We start from the raw sequence: 22,890 nt of genomic DNA, 5'->3' as shown, positions 1-22,890 counted from the left end.
ATGGCACTTGAAAAATGTGGAAAAAATATTAAAAAGCTTTTATTCACATGGCTAATCCTTAAAAACCTATTTGTTTCAGCGAAGAACTGTCTTCATCAGGGTAACCTGATGGGTAACCTGTGAATTAAAGTTAAAATGAATGTTTTTTATATATTATAAAAGCAATATTGAACTAAACAAAACTGTTACAAAGAGAAGAGTAAAGGACTATCTCCTTTTCTAAGAAACTATATATATATATATATATATATATATATATATATATATATATATATATATATATATATACATACTGCATTTTAGCCAATGATGAACTTTTAGTAAAAGGTTTATGTGACTGTTTTCAGTTTCATAAAGTTACTTTTACAGTATTAATGTTGTAATTAAATTTAATATTATAAGTTAAATAGATTTAAGCATCCATTTGGCTATTAAAGCAAAAAGGGACGAAAAACGTTTAAACGCAGACGCCATCATTAGAAGCAGACTAGCACAAAAATTCAATTGAAAATACTGGAGTAAAATTAACTTCCATATTTTAAAGACATGGTGTGGAAAAATATAATTTAATGCAGTGCTTTTTGTTTGGTCTGATACCCACTGTATCTCATCCAGGCAGTGAAGATTGCTGTTTTTTAAAAGTATCAGATCTTAAATGAGGCAATGTTGTATGGGATGGCAATTAACCGGAAGCCTTGGGGCTGGCTGACTGAAATTAAAAGTCTGTCTGCATATACCCTATTGTGTTGTAATGACAGTTAGAAACATGAGAGAGCCATTATACTGTTATAGAAAACAAATTATACTGAATTAAATTTTTACAAAAGAGCATTTGTTTTCAACAAAATTAGGCTATATGAAGTGGTTTCAATGTTTCCTGGTGCTATTTTGGGTATTTCAACTATTTGTTTTTTCAGTCTTATTAGGTAACAATCCAAAGTCATTAAAAATTTCACTTTGTGAGTCGTTCTTTTAAAGAGATTGTTGCAGTTGTTGTAGCTGATAAATCATATTAACAGGAACAGAAATGAACCGATTCAAATGTGCGTTTAAACTAAAGCATTAGAAAACGTGCAATAGGCTACCATAAAAGATGTGAGTTCTACACAGTTTTGCAGCCTTAAAGTGCTCCTAAAACAAAACTAAAACAAAATGGTCTATTGTTGCACAAACATGTGAGCACTTTTCCACATGCAACATTATCTATTGTAGATAAAGCATTAATGATGATACTGCCATATACAAACTACAGTGGCACCACCAGTATTTTAAAGCCATAGTATCACGATACTACCATAGTACCGGTAAACCATGCATCCCTAAGCTCATTGTAAATCATTTGAAAAAGTATTTGTTGCTAAATGTATCCAGCTTTGGATTAACCAATGACTTCCATTGGTGACTTCCATAGTTTTCTAAGATCAGATCATTACTCTAGGAAGTATTTTATAAAAAACATGACTTTTTATGATGCACTTCACCATCTCAGCATCTAAAATTCATAACAAAGCTATCTTCTGCTCAACAACAAAACACAAACTACAAATCCCTTCGCATTTTAATCTCCTTAAACATGGGCTGAGTTTTCCCAAAGCACCGACTTTACTGTCGCATACTCTTCCATTGCTCAGAGTTTCTGTCTGTCTTTGTATATTTGTAGCTGTCAGTCTCTATCTGTGTCAACAGCAGACACTTCATCTTCACGTCAGTCCTGCTGTCACGCCAGGCCTTCAGTCTCCTTTCCTCTGCCCACAACCAAACTCCAGCGTTTCTGTCCATCAGTTGAGCTGTCAGCACTGTCTGTCTCTCTCTCAGACTCTGCCACTCAATCTTCAACATCTTCTACTGACGGCTTTTGCTGTTACTTCTGTCTGCAGCTACAAAAACATGTAACAGATGTGGAAGTTGTCTTAACATTCAGTCTAGCATATGGTCCACATTTATCACATAGTTCTAATAAAACTGAGACCTGGGTCATTATTTCAATTTTTACAAACCCACATGCTGTTCATTTAGGCCAGTAAAGAACATTCACTTACTGTAGATATTTATTTATTTATTTATTTATTTATTTGATATGGGCATCACAATTACACTAGACAACCAAATGGATTTGTTTAAGTGTTTTAGCAAACTTGCTAATTCTCAACACCTGTCCACGGGAAGCTTAAAAAATTAACAAATTGTAAATATAACAAATACATATGCAACATTATATTTCTTTACATAAAATTACTGAAGGCAAAAGCAAAGGTGACATGATCCAACAAACTAACAGTAGACTGTCTGTGCATTACTGAAGTTTTGTTTTTTAAAAACTTTTTAAGAACACTACTAAAAATATTCATATTACTTTCTGATTTTAAGCTAACAGGTAAATCATTCCACAGTTTGGCTCCCTTTACAGAGAAGACAGATTGACCAAAGGAGGTCTTACACTTTGGCACTAGACAGTCACCATAAGCAGTTGCCCGTGTAACTCTGTGAGAGGTTTGATGCCTATTAATTAGATCAGAAAACAGAATTGTCACATGACTATTTAAACATTAAAAAAAAAAAAACAATTTAAGATTATTTAATTTAATAAAACAATTAAAACTACAAAGGTTATGTTTACATAAAACTTTACAGTGATGCCATTGCATAGGTTTTATGTCCATAATTTTAACTGCTTGTTTATATATTGAGTCAATAGGCTTCAATGTAGTTAAATGTAGTGTATAGGCTTTTCATATGTCATATACCACAAGCGGGTTTACTTTATTTTGTAAGATACTGTAAGCAAAGGACATTTTTTGTGTCGACTTCCAAAAAATATGTTTGTTTCCATGTTTAAAAAAATAAATATATAAATATTGGCGATGAGAAAACTAGTTCAGGGAAATGTATCGGTTTTAATCCATTTAGTAAATACTATATTTGTCATTAATAATTTAGCGTAATAATATAATATAATATAATATAATATAATATAATGTAACATAATATAATATAATATAATGTAACATAATATAATATAATATAATATAATATAAAGTTGGCGTTTCTGTGTGGAGTTTGCATGTTCTCCCTGCGTCCAAAGACATGCGCTACAGGTGAATTGGGTAGGGTAAATTGTCCGTAGTGTATGAGTGTGTGTATGTTTCCCAGAGATGGGTTGCGGCTGGAAGGGCATCCACTGCGTAAAAACATGCTGGATGAGTTGGCGGTTCTATAACTTGTAGTTATAGTACATAAAATTCTTATAAAATACATGTAACTGTTCCTAGAGAATATACGGAGTTTGATAAAACGGAGTTTGCTCCTTTGGCCGTACGTCATGGAATGAAATGCAGAGTGTTTTCATGTTAGAAATAATTTCATTTCATTTTCTTGTCGGCTTAGTAAATTTATTAATCCGGGGTCGCCACAGCGAAATGAACCGCCAACTTATCCAGCAAGCTTTTATGCAGTGGATGCCCTTCCAGCCGCAACCCATCTCTGGGAAACATCCACACACACACTCATACACTATGGACAATTTAGCCTACCCAATTCACCTGTACCGCATGTCTTTGGACTGTGGGGGAAACCAGAGCACCCGGAGGAAACCCACTCGAACGCAGGGAGAACATGCAAACACCACACAGAAACGCCAACTGAGCCGAGGCTCGAACCAGCGACCCAGCAACCTTCTTGCTGTGAGGCGACAGCACTACCGCGCCACTTCCTTACCCGTTAGAAATAATTGCATCTCTAATTCTTTTTTTAATCTTTTGAAGTCTTACCTAGAAAAATCATGTGAATGTTTTATGTACATTTTAATACATGACATTATATGTATATCTAATTTTTTATCTGAAACTTTTTTTGCTGCCATTTTGGCCAGGACCCCCTGGAAGAAGAGATGCATATATCAATGGGAAATTCCTGGTAAAATAAAGGAAACATAAAAATAAAATATTTTGCAAATGCGAATGTTTCTTAGCTGTAGTAAAAAAAAACACTTTATCTTAGTGTTTATGTTACATTTGACTAATTACTGTGTAAAAAGTAAATAATGCAAAATTTAATTATAGCGCACCCACTTCGGATGTTATCACTTGATTGAACAGACACACACACACACACACACACACACACACACACACACAAACATGTTTGTTTTGTGAAAAGTGGGTACATTACATAGGTTTCCATTCATTTTATACTATTCAAACCGTATATTATATTGCCCTCTCCCCACCCTTCCCTTAAACCCAACCATGACAGGAAACTGTGTGCAGCTTTACTCTTTGATTAAATTCATCCTGTTGAATTTATAAGCTTTTTGAGAAATGAGGACATCACCAATGTCCTCATATTTCACCTCCTTTTTGTAATACCTGAGTCATACCCATGTCATTATACAGATGTGTGTCCTGATATGACACAAAAACACATACATACATACACACACACACACACTGTTTGATTACATGTTAAATATAACATATTAAAAGACATTATTAAAACCAACTTGAAATTTTTATTAAAATTAAGCCATTTAGTTATTGTGACAACTTATTTACAGTGTTTTTATTATTATTATACATTTAAATAAGCATTAGACTTCAATCCACTTAAACATATACTTGATAAAAACTTGAAGTTTAACTTGATCCACTTAAAATTTTTGCTGTACAGGATGCAAAAACTTTAACGTTTAATATCTCAGCAACGTGTGTGTGTGTGTGTGTGTGTGTGTGTGTGTGTGTGTGTGTGTGTATATATATATATATATATATATATATATACATATATATATATATATATATATATATATATATATATATATATATCAACAGACAGAACCCTTAAACATGATAAATTGACACTTAAATGTAAAAAGGACACCATGTAGGTAAAAAAAAAAAAAACACACACACACACACAGAGGTTGTCTAGACTTATTTTATAATAATTAGGTGGTGCTTTTTGGAGCTTGATAGCCAGGAAATGTTATGGTACGAAAAATAATAAAGCTGGTAAAAAATGACAATATGTAGGTATAAAGAGTGATGAAATATTGACATCATTTTCATTATATTTGACCAAACATTACCCTATGGTCTTAAACAGGGTTAAGCATTTTAGCATTTGGCATGTTTACGGGAGACACCACTATACCTCAAGGCTCCACATAATAGCTCATGCCACCCAGATGACAGAACGTCCAGGGAAAGCTGTCTCACACTCAAGCCATTGTGCCATCGTGCCAGCAGGAAGTTACGCACAATTGTCCCTTTTCAAAGCCAGCGTGAAAGAAAGCGTGTAACAAAGAGTGAAAGAAAGGGTCACTATGTTTACCGCCATCCAAGGGAATGTTCCCTCAGCCATTCACCAGCACAGTTGCAGGCTCTCCTCTTTTTGTATGCCCTCACTGAACTCAATCTAGCTCAAGGGTAATTCAAGACCAATATGGTTAAAAGATTGTAAATATATGCTAAATATAGAATAATATTGTTTGCCTGTCAAAAAATTTATTCAAGAGTTTTTCAATGTTACCAGTTAAAGTATGGTGCTTGTTTCAGATGTTTAGACATCAAATGAACAAGTTTTATTGTTACATATTAATCCAGAGGTCAGCAATCTCGGTCCTGGAGGGCCTGTGTCCCTTCAGGATTTAGCTCCAATTTGCCTCAACACACCTGCCTGGAAGTTTCAAGTATACCAAGTAAGACCTTGATTAGCTTGTTCAGGTGTGTTTGGTTAGGGTTGGAGCTAAAAGCTGTTGGTGACCACTGTATTAATCTATTAAATAAGGCAAGTGTATTTTAAATGCTTTTAAATATAGCTATGTATTTGTAAAGAAAAACTTATTTAATTGTAATATATATTTTAGCTGTGGGGCTTTGGCTCAGTGGTTAGCACTGTTGCCTCACAGCAAGAAGGTCGCTGGTTGGAGTACGGACTGGGCCAGTTGGCATTTCCGTGTGGAGTTTGCATGTTCTCCCCGTGTTAGCGTGGGTTTCCCAAGACATGCACTACAAGTGAATTGACTAAACTGGCCATAGTTTGTGTGTGTGTGTGTGTGTGTGTGTGTGTGTGTGTGTGTGTGTGTGTGTGTGTGTGTGTGTGTGTGAATGAGTGTATGGGTGTTTCCCTGTAATGGGTTGCGGCTGGAAGGGCACCGGTTGTGTAAAACATATGCTGGAATAGTTAGGGGTTCATTCTGCTGTGGCAACCCCAGACAAATAAGGGACTAAGCCAAAGGAAAATGAATGAATGAATATATTTCAGCAAAGAACATTGTTTGCATGTGTGAATTCTGGTTTTTGTGGATTACAAGATATTGCCAGATATTTGTATAAAGACATGGGCATGACCTAGTTATACTATTTTAGGGTGGTTTACAAGTATGTGTTTTGTGTCTTCATAATTTAAAATGCTTAAAAATTCCGTTTAATGGGGTCTTTTTACATTAAAATCTCATAATCTTTCCTGTGAGAGTTGTGTTTATGGATAGACTAAGTCTATTAATATATGGTTTTTACTGTATAAAATACATTACGTCTATGAAGAGTCCTTGTAAACCACCAAGACCAACATGTATGTGTGTGTGGGTGAAAATTATTTTCTTTGAACATTTGTTATCATATTAACAGTATATGATGCAACATGTCTGATTTTCTTTCATTCATTCATTTTCCTTCCTTAGTTGCTGATTTCTCAGGGGTCGCCACAGCGGAATGAACCACCAACTACTCCAGCATATGTTTTACGCAGTGGACGCCTTTCCAGGAACAACCCATTACTGGGAAACATCCATACACTCTCGCATTCACACACCACTAATTTAGTTCATCGAATTCACCTACACCGCATGTGCTTTGGACTGTTAGGAAAACCGGAGCACCCAGAAGAAACCCATGTGAACACGGAGAGAACATATAAACTCCACACAGAAATATCACCTGGTCCAGCTGAGAATCGAACCAGTGACCTTCTTGCAGTGAGGTGACAGTGAGCCACGGTGCCGTCCCATGCCTAATTTGCATTGAATAAATCAAAGCACTGAAATAAAGTGACGGATGTATAATGATAGAGAGAAAGTTAAAGGGTTAATAAGAGATGGAGTCAGGATGAGGGTCTCTCAACCAATTGCAATGCATGAGAGGGTGCCTGGCACCCAAAACAAAGAGGTCCTTGTTGCTTGAAATTCACAGAGAGTGAAAAAGACTGCATTAAAACGCAAGGCACAACATATAAACCAAACTAGAGAAGCTATACACAATACAGACCCAAAGGGCAGAACTTTCCAGCATGGCTGAAAGAGAAGACCGAGGCAGATCTAGAAGGGTTTGGAAGACAAATGTTAAATCTATTCTCCTTAATGTTATTTATGATGAGAACTGAAATATAGAGCTAACATTTAATTCTCAACAACAAAAAGTCTTTGAAACCTAAACATATTAAATTAGCAAAATAATGCTTGAAAGTTTGTGATGGTCAGTAAGATGGTACTTTTTTTAAGCTGTACAGTTACAGATTTGTAAAAAAAAAAAAAAAAAAAAACATATGGCGGGAATAATAATGATTCCTTACATTTATTTAGCACTTTTCTAGACACTCAAAGCGCTTTACACTTTGGGGGGAATCTCCTCCACCACCACCAATGAGCAGCATCCACCTGGATGCCATATTGTGCCAGACCACACAACACACCAGCTGATTGGTGGAGAGGAGACAGAGTGATGAAACCAATTATGACATGGGGATCGTTAGGAGGCCATGATGGACAGAGGCCAATGGGCAAATTTGGCCAGGATGCCGGGGATAAACCCCTACTCTTTTTCAAAGGACACCCTGGGATTTTTAACGACCACAGAGAATCAGGACCTCAGTATAACGTCTCATCTTAAAGACATCGATCACAGAGCAGTATAGAGTCCCCTTCATTATACTGGGGCATTAGGACCAACGAAAACTGAAGGTTGAGCATTCCCTGCGGGTGTCACTACCACCACTTCCGGCCGCAACCTAGCTTTCCCATGTGGTTTTCCATTCAGGTGCTGACCAGGCACAGCCCTGTTTATCTTCAGTGAGAGGCCATGTGATAGTTGCAAAGAGCTAGCAGCAGGCTAGAATTAAGGAACTCATTCACAAAGAACTATTTCAGCATAAAAGGCAATATGGTTCTAAGTAGAACTGTTACAGAACTGTTACAGAACCATTATTAAAAAAAGAATGTAACCTGCAGATCATTTAAAAATCTGCTCGGTTGATGAATTGCTGATGCAAGAGACATTCTTTTTTTTTTTTTTTTGTTATGGCAATTAGAAGCAGGAGCTAACTAAAGCTAGCAAACTAAACCAGGCTAAAAAGTGAATTATAACATATTTTATCCAGGGAATAAAAGTTTTGTTAGTTAGCATGTGACGTAAGCTCTTGCTGCTAGCTATTTTGTTTTTAGTCACTAGCTGAACAAGATGGCGTCAATCTGCTACTTACTTTTTCAAGGCTTGAACATCTCTTTAACACAAATGCCCTGCTGAAAGAAATATGACAGCTAAAAATGAAAGGGAAATGTGGAAAAAAATCATAGACTGTAAAATATAAAGTCACAGACAGATGATGGAGCTGCTTGATGTAGCAGTAATAGGGAAGAAAAACACATCTGATATTTAGAAGATGCAACATTTACAATCCTGTCACCTCAGGGAGATAAAAGACATTCACTTTCTGGAGGACAAAAAACACTACAGACTTCTTTTTTGTTTGTGTGTATCACAAGTTTATGGCTTCAACTCTTTTTCTTATATATTTACGCTGTTATAAGTTGAATTAGTAGTGTCATAATAGGTTGCAGTGGTCAGTGGCTCCTGTAGGGTTTGGCTTTTCAGTTTGAAAAATAAAACAAATATAATAATTCATCCCCCTCCATTTAGACCATGATGAAATGTATATTGTTTAAAGAATTGTTTTGTGTATGATTTTTGTTGTTTGAAATAAATAGATTAAATCAAATCAAATAATAAAATACTTGAAGAGAACACTATTTTTTATAATAATGGAGTTTTTGTCTAGTGAATTGTTTATATTCTACATTAATGTACAAACAGCAGTCATTTTTGGTCAAGCTGAAAAGAACACAAAGACATTATTTAAAATTATAATTATGAAGGTATTATTTGCCATTTAAGGAATAATTCAACCAAAATTACTGTTTTGTTTTCACTTCTACACAATCACAACATATTTGGTCAAGTTGTTATGCAAAAAAAACTGATGGAGTAAATAATTAAAATGGGGTTGGAATTTATGAGGGTGATTTAATAATGCGAGAATTAATCGTTGGTTGAAATACTCCCTCATGTCACCTCTGATTCACTTACAATTAATAACTGACATGCCAGATTACTGTGATTACATACGCTAGAATGAGTCTGACAATGTCTCTGTGAATCTGACGTGGTACATTTGTGTATCTAAACAAATTATCTGTTGGAAATGAAACTAATTGATCATTACTGTATACTAGGAGCTCTTGTAATACATATAGCAGTAATTTTAGTGCCCTCTGCTGGGGAATAAAGCAAAAAGTTAAAAGTGATTTTAGTTTTTCGATTAGATCATTATTTTTTAAAAGCGGCACAGGGCTATTACAGATTATTATTATTATTAATCTTAAAATAGTTTCCTTAGGAAACTTTTTAATTAGTTTCCTTTTTAATTAATGGAAAGTAAAAAAAAATTGAATAGATAAATAGTTAAAATAAAAAAAACAATATAAAATAAATGAAAATAAAAAATTCCTGACAAAATTTTTTTTAACATGTTTATTTCATTTAATCAGTCTTTTTCATTGTATTCATTCATTTTCAAATTTGACCAGCTGATATTATTATTTGAAATATTTAAAATAAAATAAAATAACAAATTTTATAAAAATGCCTGATGAGAAAACTATTTCATATAATAACTTGATTTAATATTTTAATTATTATTTCCCTCATTCAGAATGTTGGCCTGTTGAAAATAGCATGAAATTAAATAACCGAAAAATATTAAAATAAAGTCAAATGAAATTAAATGAAATGCCCCAGACGAGCAAAAGAAATGTACTGAATCAATCAACTCAACGTTTTTAATGTCATTCATTCACAGTGTTGACCTACTATCACAATTCTGGTGAAAATGTCAGGATGCGATGGGAGAAAAGAAGGAAAAATGGTCATCAATATGATGCAGTCCAAGCACAGCTAACACAGATCTATGCAATCTAACTCACAGAGGAAGCTTCTAATGAATGTAAGTACCTGGGTTTTCCAGGAAATGATTAATCTTCTTTGCCACTTCATCCAGCTCATTAGTATTGCTGTATTTTAGGAGGTTGTGGGAGCGTATGAAGTAATGCCGGAGATAATGCTGACTAACACACTTGTGGAGCTTCTGCACCAGCCGCAATACACATCCTCTGAAGTCCTTCCAGTCCCTGGTGCAGGGGTATTTCTCACATGTCCAGAAGAGAAGCGTCTAGATCATAGGAAAAGTGTAAATGTCTGCTTTTTTGTACAAGCGGTATAATTTCAAGCCAAAAGGTAAACAGTATGGTGAGTAAATTTAACATTAAATCTATAAAACATCATACGCATTTGCATATGCACACTACTAACAATTATTTTTGGATACCAGTATCTTTCCTAATGGTAAATCTACTAGTAAATTACTATGTACTACTGTTCTTTAGTAATTATTACCCAAGATATTAGTGTCTATATATTAGACACTCTTATTTGTTAGATACTAGTACTTCTAAAATAGGTACTTGTATTCATTCATTAGATAATTCTTGTTAATTCTTATTAGACACTTCAAACAATATTAATTACATACATTTCTTCATTATATTCTAGTTATTATTTATTCTTATTTATTTGTTCATTACGGTGTTACGGTGGCGCAGTGGGTAGCACGATTGCCTCACAGCAATTAGGTCACTGGTTTGAGCCCCGGCTGGGTCAGTTGGCATCTCTGTGTGGAGTTTGTATGTTCTCTCTGTGTTTGCATGGGATTCCTCTGAGTGCTCTGGTTTTCCCCACAGTTCAAAGGCATGCGGCATAGGTGAATTGAATAGGCTAAATTGGCCGTAGTGTGTGAATGCATGATTGTATGGGTGTTTCCCATTGTTGGGTTGCGGCTATCAGAGGTCACCACAGCGGAATGAACCGCCAACTATTCTGCCACATTGATAATTAATGCTAATTATCATTTTAAAAATTTCTAGTGTCCAATAACTAAGCACAAGTATCATATAAATAGGAATTAGCATCTAATGAATAAATAGCAGTATCTTATTATGATGAGTATCAAACAAATAAGTGTTATTTTTATAAAGATTAAGTACTAGTATCTGAAAAAAGTGTTAGTACCTAATAAAAAACAGAGTATCTACAAATATGTATTAGTCACAACTGGAATACATACTGGACAAAACTGAATAGTTTATATAGTATCTACTAAAATAAGTATTAGTATTTAATTAATAAGCACTAATATCTAATGAATAATGTTATATTTTTAAAAGTTACTAGTACCCATGGAATATTTACTGGTAGCTAAAGAGTAAGTGATAATAATAAATATATTTAGACAACAGTTCTTGAATCTAATTGGCTGATAGCTGTGCGATGTTATGAAAATAACAGCACTCGTCCAGCATCTTTACCCTTCACCCTTGTGTATTACTCCACCCACAGCAGCAAGCAGAGGACACTACAGTTTGATAAATATTGCTATTGCTTTAAATTTCTGTACAAAGAGGTCATGTTTTGATCCTCGAGTGGTCACACGCAGTCAAGTGATGTGATTTCGCAGGTCAGAGTTTACCAAGCTTGAACTTTGCAATGCAGCAATCTGTGAAGCTTGATGCACAAGCTTGCGTTTCCAATGCATATGAATGGAAGTCTATAAGGAGAAAAGTCCAGTGTGACCGCAGCTTAAGTTTCAAACTAAAGCTGATCAAATCATTATAAATCAGGTAAGTGACATTCTAAGTCGATCTCTCTCTTTTGTATTTTGTTATGCTGTATGTATACCAATGTAATCTGGTAGTGTTTGCTTTGGGTTTTCCAGGGTTAATTATTGTGATCTCCCGATAGCAACAGAGAAATACTGGGAAATCTCTGTAGACTGATGGCATTTCATGCTGGTTAGCCTTATAATCTTAATATGTGAGCAAAATGACCTGTTTTGTCATCACTTTAGACATTACACTAGAGAATTATTCAAATACTATCTCTAAAGTGACATGTTTTAAAGCAGCAGTTTCTACTGTTCTGACGTCAGCTGCAGTTCCTCGTGCAAAAGGGTTTTTCGAGACTCTCTGTTTTTGATTTTCTTTTCTATACAAACGATTATACTATCGAACTATTATATAAATGCTATATCACACAAGTAGCAGTGCAATATGATTTTATACGGGTACTGGTGAGAGGCGTGCATTGGCTCGAGACCACAGGCCGAATGCCTTAGTGGACCCCACCAGTGCTGATAAAATCATATTGCACTGCTACTCATGTGATATTGCTCATATATACTCATATACTAATTTATATTTTTAAATGTACTAGTAATTATAGAACAAGAACTCATAGATAATAAGTACTAGTTGTTAATAGAAAAGTTACTAGTATCTAAAAAATAATAAGAACAAGTATGAAAATAGATACTTTATATTTAATGGATGAAAAGTTACACTGGCCCATCACATAAAGAGTCTATTTTTGGTAGGGTAAGTATACCTGTAGGTGGAAGGCAGTGATGACAGGTTTGCTTCCTGGACACCACCCGTCCTCCTTCAGCTGTCTGACCACACGATAACACTTCCTGCGGCAGCCGCCATCCTCATCTATATTACTCAACAGCACCTGTTCTGCCCGCGAAAACGACAGCAGCCAGTGGTAGTTCGAAGAGGCCATTAGATTGAATCCAAATGACTGCAAGGGGTAAACAAAACTCAAACTAGTCAGCTAATAACTAATTTTTAATAATAAAAGAATGTTATCCCACAGACAGTTATTCTGGTATCTACAGTTGACTCTGTTGTGTCTCTAGAGTGGTTAAACACAACATATAAATAAATCAGAATATCTCAAACATAAATATGAGTTTCATTCATTAATTTTCTTTTCGGCTTGGTCCCTTTATTAAACAGGGGTCGCCACAGCGGAATGTACCGCCATCTTATCAAGCATATGTTTTACACAGCGGATGCCCTTCCAGCGGCAACCCATCCCTGGGAAACACTCATTCACTCTCATTCACACACATACACTACAAACAATTTAGCTCACCCAATTCACCTATAGTGTGTGTGTTTGGACTTTGGGGGAAACTGGAGCACCGGTAGGAAACCCATGCGAACACGAGGAGAAAACCTCCAAGTATCCAAGGTGTGATGGATGAAAGTTTACATTGTTGTCAACCAATGAAATTCCATCTTTTATTCTTTGAAAATAAAGTACTTGTATGGAACTATAGCTCAACTACAAGGAGAAAAACTACTTTGCAAATAGTAGGTAATTTCCAATAGAAACAATAATAATGGGGATTGATTTCAGTGGAGGTCTATATGATGGTAACTATTGACTCTTTTCTGCCTTTAAGAGATAGTTCACCCAAAAAATACTGAATAATTACTTACCCTCAAGTGGTTATGAGATTACTTCTTCAGTTGAACACAATGGAAGATATTTTGAAAAAAAGCTGAAAACATGTAACCATTGACACAAATAGTAGGAAAAACAAACACTATGGAAGTCAGTGGTTACAGGTTTCCAGATTCATCAAAATATATTCTTTTGTGTTTAACAGAGGATAGAGTCAAATATGTTTAGAACAAGTGAAAGGAAAGGAAATGATGAAAGAATTCAAATTATTGGGAGAACTATCCCAAAATGAAGTTCCTAAAAGGGCATTGTATTCCTTGCGGAACCGTATACATATACAGTTTTGTATATAATAATGATTTTATTTTTTTCTAAACAAAAAATATAAAAAATCCAGAAAAAAAACCTAAAATGTTATTAAATAATTATTAATAATGATTCATTCAGTTTCTTTTTGGCTTAATCCCTTTATTAATCTGGGCCACAGCGGAATGAACCACCAACTTATCCAGCATTTGTTTTACGCAGCGGATGCCCTTCCAACTGCAACCCATCTCTGGGAAATATCCATACACACTCATTCACGCTCATACACTACTAACAATTTAGCCTACCCAATTCACCTGTACCGCATGTCTTTGGACTGTGGGTAAAACTGAGGCACCCGGAGGAAACCCACACAAACGTGGGGAGAACGTGCAAATTCCACACTTAAACGGCAACTGACCCAGCCAAGGCTTGAACTGGCGACCTTCTTGCTGTGAGGCAACATCACTACCTACTGCGCCACCGTGTCGCCATTATTAATAATAATTAATATTAATAATAATTATCAAAGATATATTTTTGTCAAGATATATATAATCAGACCTTAATACAGCGAGCTCGCTCTGTGGAGGGCCATCTGCGGAAGAGCCGGGGCCATCGAGCTCTCTTTGGCCAGTAGTTCATCAGCTCCACAGTAGGAACCAGTTTCACCTCTATCTGAGCCTCTGATGTTTCCACTGCAACTCGCACCGCTGTCCCAACAGACTCCAGCACACTCACCTTATCTGTCAGAGTAGAAAAGGGTGCGCACAAAACACATGCTGCATAAACCACTCTATATATACACCATTGCACATTTTGCACATTTATGGCTGTGCTCAAATCTTAATTTACTCTGATAGGATTTTCCCCTTAATCAACATACTAATTGACCAAATATGGTATTAAAATTATATTATATTTCATTAGAATGTGAAAAATGTAAGAATATGGATCCAAACTTAAGCATTACATTTTGCAATTTTGTGTCTGTGTGTGCAGAAATGTATTTACCATCAACACTTTGCGCCTGTGGGTCAAATGAGAATACAGTGAGTTTAAAATCCCTGTCTATCAAATAAAAAGCTTTTTAAACTTCACACTATTTCATTTTAAAGATTTCCTTTGCTACAGCTCATCTGCTTCGTAGAATCTCCACTAACAGTTACAAAGCTATTATTGACTGGAATCAAAACACTAACAGTGAAGGCCAAAAGTCTTATCGCACTGAAAGTGTTGTAGTGTAGTTCCATCATTTCATAAATCATAATTATTCCAAAAATCTTAAATTTGTTTAATGTTTACAGGTTTAAATGCTATTCTGCATTCAAATCTTAAATAACAAAAAAGATAGAAAGACAGAGTGAAGATAAAGATTTAGCATAATGTTAAGAAATGATAAAACAATTAAAAAACTAAGTAAAACTATTTAAATGAATCAATCAATCAATCAATAAATAGAGAAGGTATAGAAGTAATGGATGATAGATAGACAGACAGACAGACAGACAGACAGACAGACAGACAGACAGACAGACAGACAGACAGACAGACAGACAGACAGACAGACAGACAGACAGACAGACAGACAGACAGACAGACAGACAGACAGACAGACAGACAGATAGATAGATAGATAGATAGATAGATAGATAGATAGATAGATAGATAGATAGATAGATAGATAGATATATAGATAGATCCATATATCTATAGATATATCTAAAGTTGAAGTCAGAATTATTAGCTCCCTTTTGATTTTTTTTTTCTTTTTTAAATATTGCCCAAATTATGTCAAAGAGAGCAAGGAAATTTTTACAGCATGTCTGATAATATTTTTTCTTCTGGAGAAAGTCTTATTTGTTTTATTTCGGCTAGAATAAAAGCAGTTATTAATTTTTTTAACACAATTTATGAGACAAGATTATTAGCCCCTTTAAGCAATTTTTTTTTCTCGATAATCTACAGAACAAACCACCGTTATACAATAACTTGCCTAATTCCCCTAACCTGCCTAGTTCACCTTATTACCCTAGTTAAGCCTTTAAATGTCACTTTAAGCTGTATAGAAGGGTCTTAAAAAATATCTAGTAAAATATTATTTACTGTCATCATGGCAAAGATAAAATAAATCAGTTATTAGAAATAAGTTTTTAAAACTATTATGCTTAGAAATGTGCTGAAACAATCTTCTCTCCATTAAACAGAAATTGGGGAAAAAAATAAACAGGGGCGCTAATAATTCAGGGGGGCTAATAATTCTGACTTCAACTGTATATGGTGTATATGGTGTATAAAACAAACAGAAGATTAAATGTTGTGCTACTTATGGAATCTATAATATGAAAAGATATTATAAGAGGATAACAAAACAAAAATAAAAGGTTAATAAATAAATAAATCTGTTATCCAGTTATCAACAGAACATATATCGAGACATCAAATTAAATCAAGCATATTAATATTCTGTTTGTGACTAGAATATCATTAGTGTATAGAGATTTTTCATTATTCACCAGCATTTACACACAGATTAAACAAATATTAAAACTCTAACTTGTCAGTCCGCGGGTCTTTATAGACGTCTCCAGAAGATCTTTGAAGACGTTCACCACCTTGGCTGGCACAATGTCACCTTCGATGGTCATGCGGGCATCGTGCCACTCCTGACTCGGGTTGACAAAACTCTCCAGCTCAAGCCATTGGTGGAGCTTCTCCGGCTCACGAACAGGTGAGAGGAGACGAGAGCCAGTCAGTGTATAATAACGCCACTGACGTGTCCGTCTCTCTTTATAGCCCATCAGGCCCTGCAGAGGCACTGAGATCAGGTACAGGGTTGGAGAGAGGACCTGCACAAGTCACCCAAAAAAAACATCAAACTAATCAGTACATCTATTCTGTTTATCTACTGTATAATATAAGCTTTTCTTACTCTGACTTTTTGTCTTTTGTCTAGTCCAAAAATATTAAAATATAATTTTCTAGACCTGGGGTGCCACTGTAAAAACCTTTAGAATATAGATCTGAATCAAACAGTGCACTCTGGCCTATGTAAATGCTGCAAAAGTACCGCAGCAAAAGTATTTGTAGCTGCATGCATGTTACATAATAACACCAGTTAAAGTTTACAACAGTAAATAGGAAAAGTACAATTTTGACACCATTTACTTGTTTCAAACCTGTATGTCCTTCATTCTTCTGCGGTACATTAAAGAAGATATTTTAAAGAATGTCCAATGATAATGGTGCCAAAATTGGTTCAGCTCCCCATTGACTTACCTAGTAATTTTAATTATAGAATTTAAATGTTGGGGTTGATCTATACCTTTTTAATAAATACTACTGCTTACTTGTATGGCAGGGTTGTATGCACATCTCCCTCTGAGTAATGCAGACCATTTTGACATTAAAGCAGGCTGGTCCTGAATTAGATTGTGGACACAAGAAAAAACATGATGTTATAAATCCAGCATTATAATGCAGTTAGTATTTTTTATATAGATGAGGCCTATGTGAAGCATTACTTTGAGGCTGGCGTTATGAACTCCAGCATTTGCGATGGACTGGAAGCGAGCGTCTTTTGAGCTGACCTCCGTAGTAAGATCTTTGATGATTTTCTGCACATCTTCGACACACTTTGAAACCTGCCGATGTCTGAGATCCACCTGACGATACATTTAACATCAGAAACAGCAGAATAAACCAAAAAAGGAATGTTTTTTTTATTTTTATTGAATCTATCTGAAATACTACACTAAACTCAAATAAAATGAAACTAAATAAAAAGAAATCCTCTAGCTATTTGTTTATTATTTTTATTTTATTAACACAAATTTTAAATAAAAAATAAAGAAAATAAACAAGAAATAAAAACATTACACCACTAAGACAGCATAATAAACAAAATAAAATAAAATAAAACAAGTTATGCAACTACAAATAAAATAAAATAAAAATATTTTATTACCATACAAAAATAAAATAAAACAAGAAATGAGGAATAAAAAGAATAAAGAATTAAACATATTTTCATCTGACTACAAATAAATAATTGAATAAATAAATAAAATAAATTAATTAAATTAATAAATAATAAATAAAAAATAAACAAATAAATAAATGCTATGCAGCCTGTGTTAAGAAAAACTGGATAGTCTAACAACAAATAGATATTTAAGTAAATAACAACAACAAAAAAAACTAACAAACATGTCAATTATGAAGACTATGGTAAGATGTAAAGATTGTGAGTAGTACAGCATATTCGCATATAAAACATTTAAGCTAAAAACAAGACAATAACACATTCGATTAGAGCAGAACAAACACTGAATAAAATAATTTTTAAAAACTCTAAAAATAAGCCATCTAAAATTATTATTGTTTAATTAAAACACCAAATGAAATGGTTATAATAAAAACTAATAACACATTAACAGTTTAGTTTAGATCTCGGTGCTCAATAAAACCAATGACAGCATAAGTAGGTCACCTGATTTAGCAAATAGTTATCCAGATCTTCATCTGTGCAGTTGGTCATGTTGTAGTCTACGCTTACAATAAGCTCTTTTCAGATGCTATTTTAAGTCTTCTTTTCAGCAGCAGAGCTTAATGTTGTGTCTTTGTGGCCTTTTTTGCAATTCTTTTGTGTCCCTGTGTACGTGCAACACAAATCGCACAAGGGAAAAGCACTTCAGCAGAGCCATTGATTTCACAATATTGATTCCCGAGATGCTAAAAAGCTTGTATGTTCCTCTGGGCAAATTAGTTCACCAATTGCTTACTCACATGACCGATCACACTCATTTGAATATAAACATTTGGTTTTAATCCAGCAGACTGCGCCATATGCTGATTATAAACACGCAACTGGATCACAATTGTTGTTGTTAATGTTGTTTATCAACTTACGTGAGTTGGAATTTATTGAATTAAAGTATGCTAAATTTAACAAAAAAAAAAAAGCATTAAAAAGAGGCCATTATAAAGGCTATATAATGTAAAACTACACCAAGCCTCTGGATTCTCATACTTCACATACTAAAATAACATGAACAAAAATATGCATGTATTGTAAACAATATATATCAACAATGAGAGCAACTGTGGGACAAATCAAATATTAAGAAATAATCAAATGCTTAAAAATAATATACAATAACTTGCCGGCTTAATTTTTCAGTTTGGAGCCCTCTGTAGCCTAAGTCAAAAACTCATTGACCACTATACCAATTGTGGATGAATTGGATGACCTTACATGGTTCAATTCAGTACAGATCAGGTGATGATGATATGAAAAAAACCCTGTCACAATCACTTGCACTACAGCCTTTAACATACATTGACTGTCTGTGGTGAAGATAAAGTGAACAAATGTCTAAATAAATAAACAAACTAAATGTTATATAGGTATTGGAAGTGGAACTTACAGCACAGTATAGTCATAATCAATAAAGAAATGTCTGATTGAATGAATGAACTAATTATTAAATAAAGGAAATGTTTTGTCAATAATGGAAAATACGGTAATGTTTTATTGTAGGCAGAGAATTATAAACACTTAATAGAGTTTGAAGGTTGTATAACAAAATAATAAAAAATATATTATTATGGAATTTACTGTGAGACATTAAAGGGGTAGTTCACCCAAAAATGAAAATTACCTCACCCTTTACTCTCCCTCCCCTGTGGTTTTATGAGATTATTTTCTGTTGACCAAGAAGATATTTTGAAGAATGTTGGTTGCTGGCACACGTTGACTCCTATAGTAGGAAAACAAAAATAACTAATGAAGTAACAGAATATCTTATTTTGTGTTTAACAGAAGAAAGAAACCTTTGGTTTGGAACTAGTAAATATGAGTAAATGATGACAAAATTGTAACTTTTGGCTGAGCTATTCCTTAAAGATTGCAGCGTGTGTAACAAGATCAGGCAACAAGGCAACAAAACACACAGTCATTTAACAAACCAATCAATACATATTTTATATGAAATCTAGCCTAGTCAAAATTACGGCTGTTCAGACAGACAGACAGACAGACAGACAGACAGACAGACAGACAGACAGACAGACAGACAGACAGACAGACAGACAGACAGACAGACAGACAGACAGACAGACAGATAGATAGATAGATAGATAGATAGATAGATAGATAGATAGATAGATAGATAGATAGATAGATCTAACCTATAGATGTTATAGCAAGATATTGATAATCATCTGATTACCAAGGCTTTGTGCCAGTTCATCAACAGCATCAATAGCATAGGCTAATAATTATTAACACGTAATTAAGTACTACAAACATCAGCCTCGATCCTTTTTCTTACTGGCAGTTAGTTTTCCAAAAAGTCAACACTTACCCCACACAGACAGCGTTGACAGCAGCAGACGTGTACTCAGTCGATGAAACAGACAATTTTAGGAATTTTAAGAAGTGAGTGAAGTGTGTGGAAATCCGCTGTTGAGATTTGTCGCCATCTAAAGGACCAACTCTAGAAAGCGCTTTGCACCGAAAACGGTGACTACATTCCCCAGCATGCTGTTCGACATAAATATATAACAACAAACCCTAGTGCATACATTGAAGAGCGGTGTCACTCATAACATAAATATTGTTGACCTTTTGTCACGATGAAGTGGGAAAATTCGAACTGAATCCGCGAGGTATTGGCTGTCATTGCTAACGTTATATTGTTTGTGTTGTTTTTAGGCGTTCATGTTTGACATGCACTTTGGACATTAGCACTCTTGCTAACGTTACAGGAAACTTGACGAATAACACTTGACTGCTATGTCCACACATGATCAAATATGTCTATCGTAATCATTCAGTGGTTATAAAATCGTTTATATCAACTCAAGCGTTGTACGAACTGTTGTTGCAATCTAGCAAGCCATGATGACCTAGGAGAATTTTATACATTGACGATTTTAAGTTAAAATAAAGATTGATTGATTAAAAATGACTAGCCATAAATTAATATCTGTTCTGTAATGTTACAGTTGTAATGGAAAATAAAAATGCACAGTATTAAAGTCTTTATAATATTATACATTATAAAATATATTATATTATATATTATTAAATATAATATTATATATTATTAAATATAATATTTAAGTCTTTATCTACTTTGTAGTTAAATATACTTATTATTTATTTATTTTTTACTTTAAAGTAAAATTGATAAATTACCACATATTTGCTTCAAATTAAATAGCTTTATCTAATTATTATTAGATATATCCAGTATATTAAATTAACATGTTTCCCAGTTATGGGGTGCAGCTGGAAGTGACCTGCTGCATAAAAAATATGCTGGATAAGTTGGCGGTTCATTCCGCTGTGGCTACCCCTGATTAAAGGACTGAGCTGAAAAGAAAATGAATGAATCATTGAATCTAATTAACATAAGCTAAGCTAAATTTAAATTTATTATCAGAACTGAACAGACAAATTGATAAATTGATAGATAGATAGATAGATAGATAGATAGATAGATAGATAGATAGATAGATAGATAGATAGATGTGGTTTGATTTCTTTAAAAAGTAATAAAATGTACTGATAAACATAATTTTACCATGGTGCAGTCAATAGTTGTCAACATTTTGAAATAACTTGCCATTTCTGTATCCTCAGAAGCTGTATCCATGAGGCACAATGAGCTGCTTGGTGTTACGGTTGCACAGTCTGGACCTCCGCAGGTCTGTCTTGCCCCTGTATTCCTCCCTCACACTGCGATCCTTCAGCTCTGGAGCTCTCAGCCGCAGCTTGAGAGAGAGTTACCGTCTCCTGCAACTGCCAGATGATGGAGCCAGTGGCCCTGCAGAGGTCAAAGAGGCTTACCTCCGCATGGCCAAACTCTACCATCCCGATTCCGGTGCTCCCACAGCAGACGCGGACCTGTTTTCCCAGATTGAGGAGGCCTATCGGGCTGTGCTCGCCCACCTCGCTCGGCAGAAGTCAGCTTCACAGTACACCCAATCTATGGAGGAAGACGAGGACGAGAAAGTGAAAGGTAATGCTCCTCAACACAGACAATACCTGAGTTTTGAAGGCGTTGGTTCTGGAACTCCTAGTCAGAGAGAACGACAATACAGACAATTTCGAGTTGATCGTGCTACCGATCAGGTCTTGGAGTATCGACGCAAGGAGATGGAGAAGGCAGCCGCAGAAGAAGGAGCAATGGTGGCCCGGGATGCACGTTTGCGCAGTAAGAAGATTAAAATCACTCAAGCGGTGGAAAGGCTGGTTGAGGATCTCATCCAGGAATCAATGGCTCGTGGAGACTTTCAGAACCTCAGCGGCACTGGTAAACCGCTCAATAAGTTTGATTACAACCCATACATGGATCCAATGACGCACAACCTCAACAGAATCCTCATCGACAACGGTTACCAGCCTGAATGGATTGTGGCACAGAAGGAGATCAGGGAAAGCATCTGTAAAATGAGGGAGAGGTTGCAGGAGGTCAGGGCTAGGTTAGGGGAACCCATGAGACACTCAGAAAGCCTCCAGTGGAAGGAGCATTGCGCTGTGTTTGCTGAGGAACTGGCGAAACTCAATAAGAAAGTGGACAATTTTAATCTGATAGTGCCTCTTTTGAGCAGGCAGATGGTGCATTATAGTCTGACGAGAGAGCTGGAGAAGATACTGAAAACCGATCTGCTGCTCAGGCAGGAGAAGGAGAGAGAAAAAGAAAGGAATGAAAAGGAGCAGATGGAGACGACGGAAATGTCTCAGCACACCAGACAAGGACTCATCGCATGGATGCAGAATCTGCTGAAATGAGGTTGTGTGTTGTTGCTATAACTGTCATACAGTGTGGAATAGTTATTGTCTTGTTTAATTGAACAATTGAAGATTAATAACAATAAATACTATCATGGTGATATAAATACTTGTATATTTGTTTTGCAATAATATTTGATCTTAAATATT

The 22,890-nt window shown here is 35.0% G+C and overlaps 2 protein-coding genes across 18 annotated transcripts; one reads left to right on the top strand and one right to left on the bottom strand.

The window, feature by feature from the left end:
• Positions 1-974: 974 nt before the first annotated feature.
• Positions 975-20,970, bottom strand: mab21l3 (mab-21-like 3). 17 transcript variants are annotated; one of them, XM_073911973.1, is made up of 10 exons: positions 20,306-20,970; positions 19,606-19,699; positions 17,462-17,602; positions 17,288-17,359; positions 16,495-16,786; positions 14,502-14,683; positions 12,765-12,959; positions 10,281-10,497; positions 8,473-8,512; positions 1,031-1,877 (listed from the first exon to the last, which is right to left on the bottom strand). In XM_073911973.1, the coding sequence occupies exons 4-9, from the start codon at positions 17,342-17,344 to the stop codon at positions 8,496-8,498; spliced, it is 960 nt and encodes a 319-aa protein (XP_073768074.1). In that variant the 5' UTR covers positions 17,345-17,359; positions 17,462-17,602; positions 19,606-19,699; positions 20,306-20,970; the 3' UTR covers positions 1,031-1,877; positions 8,473-8,495. The 17 variants fall into 17 exon arrangements, with proteins under 17 accessions (XP_073768067.1, XP_073768074.1, XP_073768075.1 ...); XM_073911974.1 differs by having other exon boundaries at positions 1,449-1,877; positions 19,601-19,699; XM_073911978.1 differs by having other exon boundaries at positions 1,549-1,877; positions 8,473-8,509.
• Positions 20,494-22,847, top strand: dnajc28 (DnaJ (Hsp40) homolog, subfamily C, member 28). Its single transcript, NM_001017648.1, is given in 2 exon segments — positions 20,494-20,609; positions 21,589-22,847. A coding segment is annotated over 1 exon segment (1,131 nt). The 5' UTR covers positions 20,494-20,609; positions 21,589-21,609; the 3' UTR covers positions 22,741-22,847.
• Positions 22,848-22,890: the final 43 nt, after the last annotated feature.

The sequence above is a fragment of the Danio rerio genome, chromosome 9 (assembly GCF_049306965.1).
Source record: "Danio rerio strain Tuebingen ecotype United States chromosome 9, GRCz12tu, whole genome shotgun sequence".
In the NCBI taxonomy this organism is placed as follows: Eukaryota; Metazoa; Chordata; class Actinopteri; order Cypriniformes; family Danionidae; genus Danio; species Danio rerio.
Note: the sequence above shows the minus strand (reverse complement) of the source record. Positions and strands in the feature narration are given on the sequence as shown.

Bases quoted from the DNA above. Each gene is read 5' to 3' on its own strand.
- mab21l3 (XM_073911966.1), bottom strand. From the start codon at position 18,477: ATGACCAACTGCACAGATGAAGATCTGGATAACTATTTGCTAAATCAG. The intron at 17,360-17,461 runs GTAATGCTTCAC...AATCTAATTCAG, and splicing joins TTCATAACGCCAGCCTCAAA to GACCAGCCTGCTTTAATGTC. The intron at 16,787-17,287 runs GTAAGCAGTAGT...TGACTTGTGCAG, and splicing joins CATACAACCCTGCCATACAA to GTCCTCTCTCCAACCCTGTA.